Source organism: Rhipicephalus microplus, chromosome X (genome assembly GCF_043290135.1).
Source record: "Rhipicephalus microplus isolate Deutch F79 chromosome X, USDA_Rmic, whole genome shotgun sequence".
NCBI classification, from domain to species: Eukaryota; Metazoa; Arthropoda; class Arachnida; order Ixodida; family Ixodidae; genus Rhipicephalus; species Rhipicephalus microplus.
Window position 1 is genome coordinate 1,342,314 of NC_134710.1, and position 19,724 is coordinate 1,362,037.

Here is a 19,724-nt window from a genome sequence, read left to right on the forward strand (position 1 = left end):
GTGTTCCATTCTGGTAGTCTTGTTTTCCATATTTCAGTTATTCACAAACGCGTGACCCCCCCCTCATGGCATCAGAAAGGCCCACCAAATCGCCGTGTTTGCGGCAAAACTGGGACCAATAACTGCTGGAAAACATACCCTTTGGAGCCGCAAACTAGCCGGCCTAGCGAACAACGAGCCCAGATTTAAAGCCATGGTTTCCTGTCAGACTTCTTTCAAAAAGAGTCCGTGCAAGTAAATATTGTACAGGGCTAGTGCATGGTGCGCAGCTGAAAACCTTGTTATGCTCCAATGTGGTGAGCCAAGCAAGCTGAGCGCACTTCACCTTGCTATCATTTGCTGTCTAATGTTTTGGCTGCCGCTCATACAAATGCATAAAACAGCAATATCAGGTTTAGGGCCACATACAAAATTGTATAAAGTAGTTCACAGGAAAAAGGCGCACTCGCTACTAAGCTTGATTTTGCATTGATTGCACATTCAAAGCCGTTGACCACATGATACCCATAGATCTACCACATTGTCAAACAAGATAAAACCGAATAAAACCACCTACCACTCTCAACGAACGCCTAAGGGAACACCAGAGCACTTTAAAGAGTGGCACAGGAAGCAACTTGGCTCTACATTGCAGCAAGCAGTGCATGTCAGGCCACTGCACACCTGAGCTTGAGAAGGCACGAGTACTAAAAAGTTATTGAAGGAAACAGGAACGGGAAATATTTGAGGTGTATGTAATCAAAAAGTTGGGCAGCAGATGCATCAGTAAACCATCTGTCGACCTCTTGTGACATTCTCGACGATTAGGGCGGTAGACGGTTTTATTTGGTTTTATCTCGTTTTGCAATGCAGCCCTGCTATCGGTATCACATGGTTCGTCGGCTTTAAACATGCAATGAACACAAAATAAAGCTTAGTTCCAAATGCGCCTCTTTCCTGTCAACTACTACTTCTTACAATTTTGTACGCCAATATTGGAATGAAATACCAAATAGCCTGCATAGACACCCTTGTGCATAAAACAGCACCTACATTATATATTGAACCTCTGTATCTGCACCATTTTATTGCATTCATAGTAGACAAGTGCAGGGCTCCCCATCAGGGGAGGGAGCAGTGTAATTCCCACACTGCGTGAAATTCTTTGTTTTTAAAGCAAGTATTGATGTGAACAGTGGGTGATATGAATATTTCACGTAAACCTGTGAAAATCGTTTACCAATATTTTGCGTATATTTACTATACACCACGTGACACTACAACCACTCGCTGGTCGATTTACCTGGGCAGTCAACATGTACACAAGAGATAGAGTTCAAGAGCTAACTGCACTGGCTTATAACCACTACATTTTGTGAAAAATCTTTTGAGAAGGAGACTTACCGACACCTGGCACAGACAAAGCATTTTTGGTGATAAGTGTTTCCCAGAGCTGTAACCACTTCTCCCTCAACAAACTGGCCACAGCCGGCACACTTGGTGCCAAACATTTTCTGGTAGTCTCCAGTGCAGTAGTATTTGCCATCTCTGAAGAAGAACCCTCCCTGGGCCAAAGAGCTGGTACACACTGCAGCAAGAAAGAGAAGAAAAATCTAGTGTATACTTTCGATAACACCCCTCATACCAATTCTGTAATGAAACAGCTGCATCCTTACTTAAAGCCCCCCTTAGCATGAATACTACATTTGAAATCAATACTTCTCTCTCGGTATAAGCAACGTCGCACTCAAATCGAGAAAGGACTCAGCCTAAGCAGAAATTCACATCACTAAAGAACAACAAATGCTCATGATGGCCCACTAAAACATCCAGGGATGCTGTTAACAGTGTTATGGCTCACAGTGTTGGTGACATGCTGCCCATGAGACGTGTACAGGGGATGCGTTCCCACAACCCGAAACACCCGGGCCAGGAAGGATCCAGGTGCTTAACATAGCACCACAAAGCGAAAAGCGCCGGGAAACACCACAATCAGAAAAGAATGTAGCGAGCCTCTAGTGACAGCAAGGCGACATCACAGCTGACACCTTGTCCAGAAAGGAAAGTTTTGTTTGTCTGGGCGGGCTAGACGGGCAACCGGTTCTTTTGGTCTTGATAAGAGCAATAAAGTTGTCGTAAGCTCTTTTCTATCGATCTGTAGAGAAAGAGTGCAAACGCCCATTGGTATGCTGTGTTCATCCATGTGTGGGATACTCGGGTTGTTTTTACATGCCCAATACCACATGGTATAGAGTCCGGGCAGTATTGAAAGTTGCTGCTGGGCAGTGCATCAGGAGCGTAGCCAGAAATTTTTTTCGGGATAGGGTTCTCACCGACCTGAGAGGGGGGGGGGGGGGCAGGCACAGCTTTTTTCTGTGACGTGATTATCGGCAGCAGCTTGAGCAGATTGTGTACATGTATATCACAATAATGAGATCCCCCCCTCTACCCATGCATATACTTGTGAAGAGAATAAGTAAAAATAAGGCAATCGCTGCCCCGCCGTGGTGGTCTAGTGGTTAAGGTACTCGGCTGCTGACCCACAGGTTGCGGGATCGAATACCGGCTGCAGCTGCTGCATTTTCGATGGAGCCTAAAATGCTGAAAAATGTGTGCTCAGATTTGGATGCATGTTAAAAAAACCTAGGTGGTCGAAATTTTCGGAGCTCTCCACTACGGCGTCTCTCATAATCATAAGGTGGTTTTGGGACGTTAAACCCCACATATCAATCAATGCACTCGCAGTAAAATACAGTAAACGGCAGAGAATTCATTGATAAGGGGGATTTAACTTCCCAAAACCACCATATTATTATGAGAGATGCCGTAGTGGAGGGCTCTCAAAATTTCGACCACCTGGAGTCCTTAAGGCGACCCAAATCTGAGCACACGGGCTGGCAGCATTTACGCCTCCATTGAAAATGCAGCCACAGCAGCCGGGATTCGATCCCGCGACCTGCAGGTTAGCAGCCGAGTTCCTTAGCCACTAGAATACTGCGGCGGGTGTAAACGACAGGTAGGGTGACCGTTTGAAGCAACAGCCTTTCTTCGCACCAATGAATGGACTAGTCTTCTAGAACGCTTCATTTCGATGACCCGCTCGATCGGAGAAGATCGCTAATCATTGTTCTCTGTTAAGCGTAGATGGCGTAGTCCTCGTCCTGGCGAAGTGCATTTTACAAATGAAGGACGGCTCCTCTTACAACGAGGAATGAGCGGTAAACGCAGCATGTTTTTTTTACTTTCATAATAATTTGGGTTTTGCTTACATTGCTGAGCAAATAATTTCTTACTGTCGATGTTTGTGACTGCATGCCTATAGGAATGATTTCTATACTAAGCTCTATATGTCAAGCAGCCCCGACGAAGTTATAGCTTTTAGTCAAAATTTTTTACTTTACTGTCCACATCAAGCACTTGCGATACCCAATAACTAACTTTTTTGAAAGGCATGCTGCACGTTGGCAACAAAATTTCCCACGCGTTATTTTTCAGGCAGCCTTTCTCATAACCTTGGTTTACATTACAGTTGCAATGTGGCTTTTGATAGCAATGAAGTACTCCAGCCGTAGAGGCTTTATCGTGCAATCTGCAAGAGATAAAGTAATCATTCTTGACAAATGGTCAGTTGGTTTCAATACAAAATGCACCTGGCACAAGGCTATAGTTACTCACATAGAAATAGCTTGTTTGCTAGGTATATGTGCTAAAAAACTGAAATACGTGCAAAAACGTGTAGTGTTTTTGTTTTTACTTATTTTCCTAACTTTGGCCGCTATGCTCCCTGAAATAATAGCACTGCAGCAAAGTATCTCCCGTTGTTTGCAAACGTGCAGCTGTCATTCAAAACTATACAGAATATTTTACCGCGCAGCATAGATATGTCATGTATATACTGTTCTAACTTTAGTATAGTTCATTCATGTTTGCATTACTTACACTGGCGCAAACAGGAGCTGGCCTCTACCACACAAAATCTCGAGTGGTTGGTTCACTAATGATGAAGGAATAAACTCCGGTCTTCTTCAGAGCATAGTGCACCATAATAGATTTCTCAGAACGTGTGAACTTGGACGATAACGTGCACAGCACATGAAGCATGGGTTTACTTACACTGTACTGTGCACCATCCGTGCCTGTCGGTTGTCTGTTTCGGGCATTCTGATGCGAGTCACTCGAACTTCACTGCCTAGCATCAATACCTTCACGTTCATTCACGTTTGTGGAACGGCATCACAAAACAAGAGAACCTTCCAGCCTTCGGTATGGGCGCAATCAAAGCACAAACATGAGATGTTTCGTGCACGGAGTACTGGCACCTGAAGGGAAGCAGCAGAAATGTATACCCATGAATCTTTCCGCCAGGGGAGAACGAGCGCTAGTTTTAAGGCGGAAAATTACCAGCTGACAAGTATCATCGCTCGGGTTCTCGTTTCTCGCATTTATTGTCATCGCCCGAACTTTGATGAGTGCGTTGCTTCTTAGCGATGCGAAGTCACCCCCTTGAAATACGCTACCTACACGTATTAGTGGATAGTTCGTGTTCTGTGCCAATCAGTGCCCTTCTACGAGACTCGATGGCTGCGCTGAAAGCCTCAAGGTAATGCCTAATGATTATTTCTTGAAGGGTGACGCTTGTCCAGTGCACACTTGACAACTGGCAAAAAGGCTACAGCAGCTGAAGAAACTGTTCCCAGCCGTAGTTCAGCACTGTCTGAATACGACTACTGGGCCGAAAGAACTCCTGAAAACCAATCGGAGCATGGTGCATGCACGGTAACCGCGATTCCTGACGACATTGGTCTTTACGTGTTTAACGTGTCAATATGCAAGAAGTAGCAGGACGACGAGACTAGACGACGTGTACTAACGACGCCTTAAGAACTAGACGCTAAATACACCTTTCCTTCAGTTTTTAAGTGATAACTCAAGTTACAACCTCTCTGACTAGAAATGTTTGCCTGGCTGGTGTATTCCAAATATCAGGAGGGAGCTTTCTGCAAGACATGTACGCTTTTTAGAAAAGCAAGTTCAGGCAAGGGGACCCGAAGTTTTTGGTGCCTTGGTCCTTTTTCCATTCACGCGTTGGAAGAACACACTCGAAAATTTAGGAAGCCACGAGTGTGACTACCACAAGACCGCTGCTCTATGTGCGTGTCAATCTTGGTGTCGATTGAAAAAAATAATCCCCCCATTCCAGAATGTCGTGTTTCTTGGCTGCGTGAAACGTTGCTTGCACAGAGTTTATTACATTTCTTATAAAAAATTATGCATGCTTACTATGTACAATGTTCTTAATTTTATATGGTTATAAGTCCACCCATATTTCTTTATTCTGTGCATTTCTTGTTGTGCATTCTGTGGCTAATTTCTGAAATATCTCGGTGTGCCGTTTTAGTCATGTCAATGTAAAGGGATGAACAGATGAAACAAATCAATATATATAATTTTTCAGCATTATGTTCTTTATTCTAGCGCTGTTTGCCACTGAAGCTGCCCACACTGCATTTCTTATCACGCTGCTTTAGGTTTATGACCACCAGGTCGCAGAATCGAATCCCGGCTGCGGCGGCGATAATTCCAAAAAATTGTCGATAATTCCAAAAAATTAATAATGGCCGAACAGTTGAGGAAAGTGAATGTAGAATGGTAGAAAAGTCAAGTTATTGATTTTAAAACCCATGCACGTAGTTGCTTTGCTAGTTACGTTATGTATAAAAACTTCATATCGCAGAATACTTCGCCACAGCTGAAAGAATGAAAACATCACCAACATGGCACAGCCGCTGAACAATGCTAAGCTGCAGCAAGTAATGCATTTACATGCTTTGTTCTTGGCATTCCGAGATATGGGCACAAGCCACAAAAAGTAACATCATTGCAAAATAGAAGAAAAATTGAGACATAGTCCGTTGAGCCTGCATGTAAAACAAGGGGCAGTGCATCCGGTAAAGGGGCCCTGCAAAGCAAATTAAGCGTGCTTTTTTTATGCTTCCTCTCGAACTGTGGAATGCACAAATGGTGCAAGATTAGCAATGCCAAAATCAATGTTGTTATAATTTTATTTCTATGCAGAAACCATGCCGCTTTAAAATGAGGGTGACATACAACGGCTATTTTTGTCATCGGTAATGACCCTTCACCACATGGTGCAACCATAGAGTTTCCTATATAGAGACAAGAGGGAACTCTGGTGCTAGTGGCTATGGGAGCTGCATGCAATGCATGGCACTTCAGCGAGCATGGGAATTGTGGGTAGTACACGGATTTGCCTAGTCTTCGTACTTTACGCTCCTTTTGGCTTCGTGTGAAGTTGCTTTGTCACAAAACAACAATCGACAAATGTTCAGCGGATGTGCTTCACCACCGTTATCTTTTAGGCTTACCTTTCCAAATTGGGTCACAAAGTTCAAAAGGGTTCGTTCTTTTCTTTGAAACGAACACTGTCTTTGGCGATTTACGAGACTACACACAATGCTTACATTGCCGCCCTGAAATACTCCAAGTTGCACTTTCTTTCTTGTACACTGCAAGAAAGGCTCTCTACCAATGTACGCAAATTTTGGCGTCTAACCCTTTGCCAGATAACAGCATAGCTCTTGTAGATCATTTTGAAAATCCAGTTCCTTTTATTTTTTTATTTAATAATACTGTCAACCCTCGCTTGAGGGTCATAACAGGGAGGGAGTACAATACGAGTACAAACAGAACACCTAAAAAAACCACTAAGCAATAAACACAGGAAAACAGAATGGGCAGTACTTCAACCATTACCAAAATAAGCATCAATTTCTCTGTTAAAAGTTTGCACATCAGTACTATTAATAACATGTTGGGGTAAAGAATTCCATTGTTCTATAGCATCCGGGAAAAATTACCACCGAAAGATGTCAGTGTGAGCGCTGAAAGGTTCAATGAGGCATCATGATTCAAACTAGTGCTACATTTTCCGGGAAGGCGCATGTACTCGTCTTTAGGTATTTTGAATATCCCTTGGATTATACGAAATAATGTTTTAAGTTTTTGTTTCCGTCTTCGAATTTCCAGTGATTCTAAATTGCATGAATTTAGCATATAAGTTACTGAATCCCGCCTTCTATATCTAGAGCACACAAACCGAGCTGCACGCCTCTGAATACGTTCTAACTTGGTGACCAAGTGTTTCTGGTGAGGGCTCCAAACCACAGAGGCGTATTCCAGTCTAGGTCTAATATATGTGTGGTATGCAAGCAGCTTTACGTGTTTCGGTGATTTATGCATCTTTGCTCGTAGAAAACACAGTTTTTTAAATGACTCGGAACAAACCGATTCAATGTGACGGTGCCAAGTTAGGTTGTTTGTAATTGTCACCCCTAAGTATTTAAAATGGGGCGTTTTACTGAGTTTATAGCTCCCGATGTTGTACTGAAAATTGAGAACATTTTTCTTAATGGTAATGTGTACATATGTTGTTTTTTTAAAGTTAATTTGCATATCCCATTCGCAACACCACAATTCCAAATCTTCAAGGCGCTTATTCAACTCGAGTTGATCATCAGCACAGCTTACAGGCATATAAATCAAACAATCATCAGCATAAAGTTTCATCTTAACAGGTGGCTTTACAATAGTACTTATATTTTTTATGTACAACAAAAACAACAGCGGGCCAAGCACGGACCCTTGAGGCACACCTGAAAACACATCTAGCGTAGCTGAAAAAGAACCATCTATCCTCACTGCTTGCTTGCGTTTACTCAGGTAGGCGCCAATCCAATTTAAAATTTCATCACTGAATCCCATTTTACTCAGTTTATTAGCATGTGTACCGATTGTGTGTACCTATTAGCATGTGTACCGATCTTCTCATTGACACTTTCAAAAACAACTTTTCTTTAGCTGGTAACGTCACTATGCCTCATGTAGAGAACTCCAACTATATCTTCATGCCCCCAATTTACATCGATCCTTCTGGTACTGCAAAACTTATAGATAGCTTGCCCATCCACTTTTTTCCTGGCCACGACAATATCGGTTCCAAATTTCTGAAAAGCACCGTTACTTACAGTTGATTGATACTAGCAAAGATCTTTCAACAATCCTTGGATACATCAACCATTCCTACACAATGGAAAATTGGGAGAGTAGTGCCAATTTTTAAGTCAGGTAATAAACACTCTCCAAATAACTATCACCTGATTTCTCTAATAACCACTTCCTGTAAGCTATTAGAACATGTAATTTTCACCAACCTAATTATTTCCTTGAACACAACTCTTTTTTTTTACACCTGCACAACATGGCTTCCCCAAACATTTTTCATGCCAGACACAACTCTATCATTCACTCACAAACTGCATCATATTTTGGATCGATCATCATGCGCCAACTATATCTTTTTAGACTTTAGTAAGGCTTTCGACAAAGCCTGTCACCAACTATTACTTTTCAAATTGAGCCTACTAAACCTTGACAATAATTTACTGAAGTGGATCGTGTGTTTTATGTAACAAAATTCAGTAAGTTACTGCTAACAATCACAATTCGTCATCTGCTGCGGTTCACTCAAAAGCACCGCAAGGATCCGTCCTTGGTCCACTTCTGTTTCTTATTTATATTAATGACCTCATGTCTTCTATTTCTTCTAACATTCATTTTTTTTGTAGATGATTGCATCATTTTTCGTGAAATAACAAGTGATAATGACATTTCATTCCTTCAATCTGATCTTAACACTGTAGCGGCCTCGTGCAGCACATGGTGAATAGACTTAAATATTGGCAAATGTAAGGTAATGCACGTAACAAGACAACCCAAACCCTGCTAACATACTACTTTAAACAACGTTCCTCTTGATCCGGTCAACTCGTATAAATACTTGGGTGTTCTTATCACGACGAACCTATCTTGGGCACCTCACATCAAATACACTACTAGTAATGCCAATCGCATGTTAGGCTACAATACGTCGCAACTTTTCAAAAGCACCACAATCACTAAAATTGCTGTTATATAGAACATTAATAAGATCCAAACTCGAATATGCTTCTTCTGTGTGGGATCCTTACCACGATAACTTGATCGCTTCGCTAGGACTTGTACAGAAAAACTCCGTCCGTTTCATACAATCCAACTATAATCGCATTGCCAGTATAACTCCAATAAAATCCAACCTAGGCTTGCCTGCACTTGCATCCCGCCATAAAATAACCCGCCTGACCACTTTTTACAAAATATTCTATCATCCCGCACTTCATGACCAACTAATCCTCAATCCTCAGTACATATCCCATCGTGTCGACCACCATCATAAGATTGCCATTGCATTATGCAACTTCCAGTGTTTCTATCGATCATTCATACCTCTACATCAGCAGATTGGAACCATCTACCCGAAGACATAGTAACTATTACTAATAACCATCTTTTCTATCAAAAAATTACCTAACTTTGTATAATTAGAAGGTGTACAATGCATTATGTTATGTATTTTTATGTATTATATTCATATTGTATTGCATTCATTATCCTTACATAGCTAATACTGTATAATGGGGAGTTTTTGTTTGTTGAATAACTTATTTTCATGCTGTAGTTTATTCCTTGTAAACTTGTAACCATTCCCCTCTATAATTCCACATGACCTTGAGGGTAAATAAAATGGAAAAAATGAATATTAATGAAGCCACAAGAGTGTAATTCGCCACCTGCAAATACGAAGACTCTGCAAATCCGTGTGCTGCCCATCATTCTCATGGTCGCTGAACGATCGCAGCGCCCAGAGTCTTCTCTAATTAATTTAAAAAAAAAAAAAACTATGAGTGCAATGACATAAGCAGTGCATTTTCATTGGTTGGACATCACAAGTCGCTCGAAATATTCATACGGTCTCAACTAGGCCACACTATTCTGCACTAATAACTATGAAAGCACTCTTTATACTTCCTTAGATACAAAAGATTTTGTTTTTAAATATGACAATGTGCAAACATTTGCAAAACAATGCTAGGCAAGCGCTGCAGAACGACCCCCATGAAGCAAGTTGTCCGGTACGTCTTTGTAGGAGGTGATTGGAAGCAGCCTTTGCATCAGCAAGAGAGCGAAATGTGAAAGGTATTTTTGTGTTCTGCTGAGGTTTTTAAGTTTGAAGGCTAAGTACTCATTACCAATTTTAATAATTCGTGTTGCATTGCATTTGGCTCTAAATAAACTGCATGACTGCAGAATGCAGACCTAAAAGCATCGCAGCACCCCCTTAAAGCATCTAAGGACACGACTGAAAAAAAAAAAATAAAAAAAAACAAGAACAGAAACATGTGGCGTATAGGGGGGTTTTCTAGAATGCAAAGTAACAGATGCACATGAAGTATAGTTGGCAGTAAGACCACACAATTAGATTAGCATTCTGCATTTGTTGATTTTAAAACATGGTGTCACAGACGTCCATGCAAGATAACAGTTTGCAACGGAACAGCAGTAGCCTTATCAGAAGAAAGGTCTCCGTCTGGGTTCATTGCGCTCCTGTAGCTGATGTTACCACTGCAGATACATGCATACCCATGCACAGAGGCATCTGCTTGTTTACATTATGGCCGAGAATGCCGGCGGCCAGGTGCCACCGAGGTGGAGAGTGAAAATTTTTTTCAACAGCCTTCCATACACCTGTCCTCGTTAAAATGAAAGATGAAACACAACATTAATAGTGTTTGTATGAATGCAAGCAATATTCAGAATGCCGAATGCCAGGTTTATAAGGTAAAGAGTATACATTCAGTTCAATTGCAACAGCGAATGTGTTTCTCAAACTCCTTCCATTGCTTAAGTAATTCAATTTTAGAGACATTATAGAGTTAAACCTGCTTATAATGCACTTCTATATTAACAAATTACTCAATATAACAATGTTTTTCTAGTCCCAAACGAAAACAAAAAAAGAACAACTTCTGTACTGACAGTGCCATGCTTTCAATTAGTGTTACACATGTGGGGCCGCACTGCATATAATGTTCCATTTGTCCCAAACTGAAACAAAACCACCACTTCTGAGGAACTAATTGAACGACCCGTGAACGACTCTCAGTGAAAAGGCACAAAAGGGTCAACTTGGAGAAGACGCGTTTCCGGGCAGCCGAGCCACTCTTCAAAGGAGACAAGTGGTCCAGAAAGAGGGAAGCGTGTCCTCGACGTCGACGCGCCTTTACGAGCTACACTACTACCGTGGAAGAAAGGCTTAAGGCCGCAGGGACTGACTGTTAGCTACCCGAGTTGCTGGAAAAGGTTGCTCGTTCAGAGTGCAGAAAAAACTTTTTGACTATATGTATACTTGTGTTTCACTGCATGTTTTTTTTATTACTTTCCCTTTCCCTCTACAAGAGTGCTGTACATACTGTAAAATTAACCAGTCTTCGTGATGCATTCATACTGAAAGATGTGTTGGCTATCTGTCTTCGTCCTTTAAAGAAAGTTTTTTGCCTCCCTGCTATACTGCTACAACCGTTTATGGTGCTGTAACCCGGGAATAGAGACCCAGACAAGATGGACTTCTGACAGAATCAAGTGCAAAAGGGCCGTGGTCTGAATGTACAAAGCTTCTTAGCGACATTGCCGCCATGAAGGACAACGCATCAAAGGGTGAGCTTGAAGAAAAGATCAACCTTCTCACTTTTGAAGATTCACTCAGAGAACTAGATTGGGAAATTGAGAAAGGCATGGGAGATGATGCATTAGAAGAGGAAATTGCATGCTCCAAGAACTACACAGAAAGAATAAGCGTAGCAAAGATCAAAGTATAGTGCATGCTACGAGAGCTTAGCTACACTAACACCGCATCAGTGACCGCTTCGCTAGATCGCACCTCAACTTCCACAGATCATAGGGAATCCAGCCATAACATACCGCAAGTGACCCCCACCGTAAAGCTGTCAAAATTAGAAACAGCAAAGTTCAACGGCAAGCTTCAACAGTGGCAAGGTTTTTGGAGTCTGTTCGACTCGACAATAAACTCGAACAACCACCTCTCCAACGTGGACAAATTCAAGTACCTGAACAGCTACCTAACAGGAAAAGCAGCTGCCGCTGTCGCAGGTCTCGATTTGTTTGAAGGAAACTATGAAGTTGCGCTCTCACTGCTAAAGGAAAGGTTCGGTCGAAAGGAAGTGACCATTGAGGACCACATGTCCAGATTGCTCAACATCAGGTCAGTGCGTGACTCGCGGAACCTCAGCCAACTCCAAGCCTTGTTGACGAAGTGGAGATGGGTATAAAAAGCCTCACTTCTCTTGGGATAGGTGTCAACACCTACGGAGCCTTACTTCTGACCATTCTAAAGAAAAGCAGTGCCTGTGGACCTTCGCATAAAATACTGCCGAAGAAGAGATGTTACGGCAGAAGGAAGTGATCTGGAGGCATTTGTGCATTTCCTGAGAATCGAGGTTGAAGCGCGGGAAAATATACAGCGGGTCGAAGCACCAGGGGTCATCAGTGCAGAATCCTATATAGAAAACTGTAAAAGCACCTTTAAAGCAGCAAAAATATCTTCGACTGGGGCATCGCACACTATGACCAAGGAAAGGAAAGGTTGTCTGTTTTCTTCGTCAGACTGCCACGAAACCAGTAACTGCAACGCAGAGATGTCGGCAGCTGACAAAAGAGAGGTGCTGAAGCGTGATAACAGATGCTTCCGTAGCATGATTAAGTGGCACACGTGAAAAGAGTGCCGTTAGGCCAAATGGCTTAGGTGTGCCAACTGTAGAGGAAGACACCTAATGCCTATGTGAGATCCTGATTTTGAAGGACACAACAGCGCTGTTGAACGTGCATCCTCACCATCAGTTACTGGACAAGCCATGGTATTAAAAGTCTTCTGTAGCCTCCGAAGAGAATTTTATATGCACAGAAGATCACAAGGTTTTTTTTTTTTTTTTTTTTTTTTTTGGACTGTGCGAGCTTGGACAGAAGGACAGCACAAAAGTACACTTGTCAGGCTTCTCCTAGATGATGGCAGCCAACGAACATTCATCCACCGCAACCTCTCCGAAAGACTACAGTTAAAGGTGCTAGGGGAAGAGGAGCTCAGAATCTGCATATGCATTCGGCGACAAGTCGGCTATGAACCGCACTAAGGCCCGTCAGGTTGAGCTGTGGCTGCGAAGCCAGTATGACGGAAAACGAATACGAGTGGATGCTTTGGAGGTTCTCTTCATCTGCGCAGATATCATGACTACACCTTCAAGGTCAGTTCTACTTGAACTTTTTAAATTTGACTAGCCAGTTGCAGACGTCGTGTAAGGGTGATGGAAGTGAAAACATCGCCCTGCTAATCGGTGCCAATCATTATTGGGAGTTCGTAACGGGAGCCACCAAGCGTCTAACACCCAAGCTGATTGATGGCAGTGGAGACTGTAATCAGATGGACAGTCCAGGGCCAGGCCCTGGACTGTCCACTGTCTCGTGATGACACAAGAATGTCATCAGGAGTCTGTCCTGCTGCTGGCATAATGTGAGTAACAGTGAATGAGCAGACCAACAAAAAATTAACTCAGTTGAGGTCATTCTGGGAGCTCGAACACATTGGCATCAAAGAACATGAACCAGCTCAACACCAAGACGCAATCCAACAGCATTTTAAAGAAATAGTCAAATTTAATAGTGGTCAGTACACAGTGTCTTTCCCCTAGAGATCTATGGTCGACAAGCTCGACGAGAAGTACGAGTGCGCCGCGAAGCGTCTTAGAGCCCAAACAACACGACTTTTGAAGGGAGATTCCATGATAGTGAAATATGACGCCTGCATCTGAGAATATATAGAAAAGGGCTATGCAGAGCCAGTCAACAAGCATTGCAGCACTTCAGGAGGTCCCGTGTACTATATGCCACATCAAGCAGTTGTGCGACAAGAAAACCAGACAACCAAAATGAGGGTGGTGTTCGACGCATCATACAGTGCCAAGAATCGCCTATCACTGAACAATGTTTTAGAAAGTGGTTCGAAACTTAATCCAGAGCTGACCGATTTGCTAATCAACTTTCGCACTTGCAACATCGGCCTGATTGCAGATATTGAAAAGGCATTTCTTCAAATACCTCTGTCAGAAGGCGAATGCTGTGTGGTTTCTTTGGTATGAAACTACGCCGAAGAAGAACTTCCAGCGGTGGACACTTACCGGATGACACCCGTGCCTTTCAGTGTCACATCAAGTCCCTTCCTATTGGCCGCAACATTACAACACCATCTTGAAAGACCTACGGAGCAGTATGCTGAAACTGCGAGCATCCGGCGCAAGCACCTCTCGGATGACACGCGTGCCCTTCAGTGTCACATCAAGTCCCTTCCTATTGGCCGCAACATTAGAACACCATCTTGAAAGACGCACGGAGCAGTATGCTGAAACTGCGAGCATCCGGCGCAAGCACCTCTATGTTTACGACCTTGTCGTTGGGGTCGACAGCCTTGAGCAGGCTAAAGAGTTATGCCAGCAATCAAGCGACATATTGTCACAAGCAGGAATGTGACTCCACAAGCAGAATCAAGCGACATATTGTCACAAGCAGGAATGTGACTCCACAAGTGGATGTCTAACGACCACTACATAATCAACTTCATAGAAGATAGAAACTTTGGCAAAACAGAAGGCGACGGCTGGACTTCCTACAGCGACCAAGGTGTTAGGAGTGGGTTGGAATGCTCATACAGATAATATTCGAGTACAATCTGACCTCACTTCTTGAATTCCTCCCCACAGGAGCTGACAGCAAGGAATTCGTGTTGAAAGTCTCAACCAGCATTTTGGACCCCTTTGGGTTCATTGCTCCCATAACGCTCTACGTAAAGATAATGTTTCAAAGATTGTGGGAGTTGGGCGCTGGTTGGGACGATCCTTTGCCATAAATAATGCAGGCGGAGTGGAAAAGCTGGTGTGAAGATCTTGCTGCATCAAGGCAGTTTCCATTCCGAGAACCATTGCAAGGAATTTCCGAGATGAAGAGACAGAGAAAGTGTAGCACATTTTCTGTGATGGCAGCCCAAAGGCATATGGTGCTGTCGCATACGTTGCAAGCAAGCCTCCCTACGGAACAATTACTATGAGCCTAATTATGGCCAAATCAAGAGTAGCTCCTTTGAAGCGCCTCCTGTTACCCCAACCAGAGCTGATTGGGGCACTCATAGGCGCTCCACTGTACCACTACGTCGCCAAGACCTTGGACCTCCAGAATGCTGCTACTATGCTTTGGACTGATTCAACAGTAGCCATGCACTTGATTAAAGGAAACACTGCAAGGTAGAAGCCCTTCGTCGCAAACCGAGTATCGGAGTTGCAAGCGCTAACTGATCCCAAGAATTGGAGACACTACCCCGGAGTGGACAACCCCGCTGACTTAATCACTCGCGGTATCCTCCAATCAGCCTTGTCGGAAAGCTAATTGTGGTAAACAGGACCCCATTGACTTCACAAGGATGAGACACATTGGCCAACGATCGGCGAGCCTAGCTCAAGGGCAGAAGAATGCCACTTTGAAGAGTGAAAAGTGACGGTGATGCCAATAGTATCATCACTGCTCGAGGCAGTACTGAAAGTAGAGGAGTTCAGCTACTTCAGCAGAGTCGTGCACGTAAATACGTGGGTTCGCCGCTTTGTCAACAACTGCCGCAACGGGGATGAAGGAAAAGGTGGACCACAACGAGCTGAAGAGGTGATCGATGCTGAGAGATACTGGTTGGCTGCAACTCAAGGAGAGGCATTCAGTGACGACATTTCCAACCTAAAAACCCAAAGACACTGCACAAAGGCTAAAGACCGCTGCACAAAGGCTCTCCTGTTTTGCCACTGAAGCCTTACCTTGATGGGGACGGTCTCATGCGAGTTAGTGGACGCCTGCAGTTCACCGAAAACCCCGAAGAGACCTAACATCTCATCATTCTGCCTAGTACTCACCACTTCACGCTTCTGCTCATAAGAAAAAAGCACGTGAGAATGCTGCACTAGGGGTGCACGACACCTTGGCGCAACTTCGAGAGTCGTATTAAATAGTCCGAGGACGCCAGGTCCTAAAGAAGGTCATCAAGCAGTGCCTCATCTGTTGAAAAAGTTGCCCTCCAGCTACGGAACCAGTAGCATCACTTCCAGCTGACAGAATAACAAAGGGAAATTCGTTCGACACTGTCGGCATCGATTTCACTGGACCTCCGATTTGTCAACAGTCGAGTGATGTCCGAAAATGTTACATTGCTATTTTCATCTGCACTGTGACACGTGCCGTACATCTTGAACTAGTCAGCAACATATCGACTACAGGCTTTCTCCTGGCATTCAAGCGCTTCGTGGCTGGCAGGGGAATCTGCTGGACTATTTATTCAGACAACGCTCCAATGTTCAAGAGAGCAGCTAAGGATCTGAGAGCAATGTTCGCGCCGCTAAAATCAGAGGAAATGCAGTCAGAGAGCAATGTTTGTGCCACTAAAATCAGAGGAAATGCAGTCATACTTCGCCGGAAACCAGATCAGGTGGAAGTTTATTGTTGAAAGGGCAGCTTGGTGGGGCAGATTCTGGGAGCGGTTGGTGCGATCAGTGAAAGTAGCGTTGTGCAAAGTGTTAGGTCGGAGCAGTTTAAGCTTTGAAGAACTCACAACTGTATTGTATAAAGTAGAAGCTGTGACAAACTCGCGCCCATTGACTTTCACCTACGATGATGCTGCCCAGTCGCTCGATTTGCAGCCGACGACAGAGCAATGCTTTTAACCCGTGTTGCTCTTGTCAAGGGCGAAGTACGTTCATACGTGCACACAGGCGCTGAAGTTGAGTGAGGAATGTACACGTGCACGCGACAACCGTGAGGCCGGTTTTCTCACCGCAGTGCCAAGAAACAAGGGGCAGTTTCGTAGCTGTTGGTGAAAACAAGAACTGATGTTGACTTCAGTACTGTTTTTTCACACCTGATTTACACCAATCGGCGAGCTGCGTGCTACGTCACGTCGCTGATCGCCGAGTTGACGTCACTGCGCGTGCAGGGCATCGGTCGGTCAGGCGTAGGAAAGATACGCAGGAATTGTCTTTCGAAATAGAGGCTCTGCGCGGCGTGCAGCACTGTAATATTCAGAAAACTTGATCGCTGAGGTCTAATCTACGAATTGCCGAGCTTGTATGGGGGGCGTAAAAAAAAGTTGGAGCCTGTTTATTGGCCCTTTAAGGCCGCAGGGACCGACTGTGTTAGCTACCTGAGTTGCTGGAAAATGTTGCACGTCGAGGGTGCAGAGAAAGCTTTTTTTTTTTGACTAAATGTATTCTTGTGTTTCTCTGCATGTTTTTTCTTACTTTCCCCTTCCCTCTTTACAAGAGTGGTGTACATACTGCAAAATAAACCAGTCTTCGTGATGCGTTCATACTAAAAAGACATCCTGACTCTGTCTTCGTCCTTCATTGAAAGTTTTTTTCCTCCCTGCTATTCCGCTACAACATATAAAAGGCGCTTAATAGCTTTTCTGCGGTATCCGTGACGTTTGCTCTGTTTTCGACGCTATGTGCGCATTGATTGATTTGTGGGGTTTAACGTCCCAAAACCACCATATGATTATGAGAGACGCCGTAGTGGAGGGCTCCAGAAATTTCGACCACCTGGGGTTCTTTAACGTGCGCCCAAATCTGAGCACACGGGCCTACAACATTTCCGCCTCCATCGGAAATGCAGCCGCCGCAGCCGGGAATCGAACCCGCGACCTGCGGGTCAGCAGCCGAGTACCTTAGCCACTAGACCACCGCGGTGGGGCGCTATGTGCGCATGCATGGTTTCACTATGCGGGCGTGGTGTGGAAATGACGTCCAGCTTTGCTTTTTTTTTTTTTAAATGAAGACAACTGGTCATCACCATCGAGGAGATGTCAGATGAGGTGCTAGTGGAAAGTTTCCGGGGAAGGATTGATGCTAATTTACATGACAAAAATTTAAAAATTTTCAAGGACTTTCAAGGATTTGTGTGTGAATTCCAAAGTACCGCACTGTCTGTTAGAAACCCAATTAACACATGTTCAGGGGAGGATAACGGTTTGAAATGACTAGAATTCATCTAAAAAGGATAACATCATTGGTGCAGACGTCAAAAATAAGGCTCCAATAGCATTTTCTTTCTAGACAACTATATATATATCATAGTTTCTTAACCTTGCTTAAGTAATCAGTTTTAGTACGACACAAGGTGCAAACTTTTATTCAGATAGTAGCAAAAACTAGAGAACACAGGGGTGGAAGCGGGCTTAAGTCTTTTGGAGCAGCACAGGTAGCAGAAATAAAGCCATTTTCGAGCAACTTGGGAGCAGCAAAAGGGGGATTTTAGAGCAGCTCTGAAGCACCAAAAGGTGCATTTTGGAGCAATCAAATTTAGATTTGGAGCAGATCTGTAGGGTCAAACATCACTGCTGATTAAAACTTTTGCTTTCTGGTAAACACGAAAACTTCAGTGGTTTTTACTAAACATTCTATGCTCATGAAGCGACCGGACTTACCACAAATGAATGTGCATGTGTGTGTGCACGTGCACATGTGTGCGTGTGTGTGCGTGTGTTTATTGTATTGAATTAACGAGAAGTAACAGACAACGCTCGTACGCTGGGCCGGCTGTCCTTATCCCGACATCATTTTTCTCTTCTTTGCCCCAGCCGATCGCGCCCGAGCCTAGTGCCTCTCTCCATCACTACACTCGGCCATGCTGAAAGTATGATATCCTGCCAGCAATGTCTGTAGCCTTCCTGGGCACTTCACAGTTCTCTGTAGCAATAACGCCTCTGGTGGTCTACAGTAGCTATGCCTAGGTGGTCGACTTTTACAACATTGTTGCCTGTTCAGATGATTTTGCAAATACACCTCTGGAGGGCGGAATTGGCTGTGTAGTAACGGCCGTACCACATTCAGCCGACAGCATCGTTGCCAATGTTGTGGTCGCTGGTTTTCATCCTTCTTTGCATGATGTGCCGACAAAGAATACTTGCAGAGCGAGGAATACATACAAACTCGAACAAGTTGCACAGTGTGCTCGTTATTCAATGTAGTAGCGTCTGCCTTGCTGTCACTGCAATCTTTTGTCCTGCGGTAAATAGAAGAAAAGGTGGTCTCCAGTGGCTCCGTACCACAAGTGTACGCGCACACGTTACCGTAGTTGTGACCCACGTCAAAATTGTTGAAATTTTTCTGATGGATCTTGCTGCTTTGCTTCAGCTGGTCCCCGTCCAACTGGTCAGTGACAGTTCCGATGAGGGCGACGGCCACTTTGTGTTGACCTGTGCAGCACTTTGGCGATATACCGAATGTCTGAGTAGAGCGCTTGCTGTTGTCAGCAGGCTGGCACGCATGGCTGCCAAAATGATTAACGCTGGCTCTATCTGCCTGAGGCGCATTGATGCTTTGGAAGAAATGGTTGCACTTGCGGCCAATGACTGCCGGGAAGCCAGCAGATGTGCATCGGACTGGTCCCAGCAGGTGCTTGTTGTATCGGTAAGCACTTCAGGTCGTGGTATCTAGTGGAAAGGAGCTTTCCGGGTATCTTCTGAATGTAGCGACATAAGCATCAAGTGGACTATGCGTGACACCCGCACTGTATGTACAGCTGAACCAAAGCTGGAGACTACAGAGAAATCTCTATGCATGTGCACAGGGTGGGGGCTGTTCCCCGTGACTCAACACTACTGGTATTTAGGGCCACTGATCATCTTTCTCGAGACGTTCCTGCACGAACAAATGGTTTTATACTCTTTTTCTTAGAGATGGAGAGAAAGAGTCAGT

General features: G+C 44.0%; 1 protein-coding gene across 2 annotated transcripts in view; it reads right to left on the reverse strand.

The window, feature by feature from the left end:
• Unc-115a (actin binding LIM protein Uncoordinated 115a) overlaps nucleotides 1-19,724 on the reverse strand; it is a 424,168-nt gene that overhangs the window by 335,574 nt on the left and 68,870 nt on the right. For both annotated transcript variants that reach the window (XM_037426516.2, XM_037426515.2), the window contains exon 3: nucleotides 1,384-1,567. In XM_037426516.2, the coding sequence (XP_037282413.1) occupies nucleotides 1,384-1,567 (184 nt within the window). The remainder of the gene's footprint in view (nucleotides 1-1,383; nucleotides 1,568-19,724) is intronic.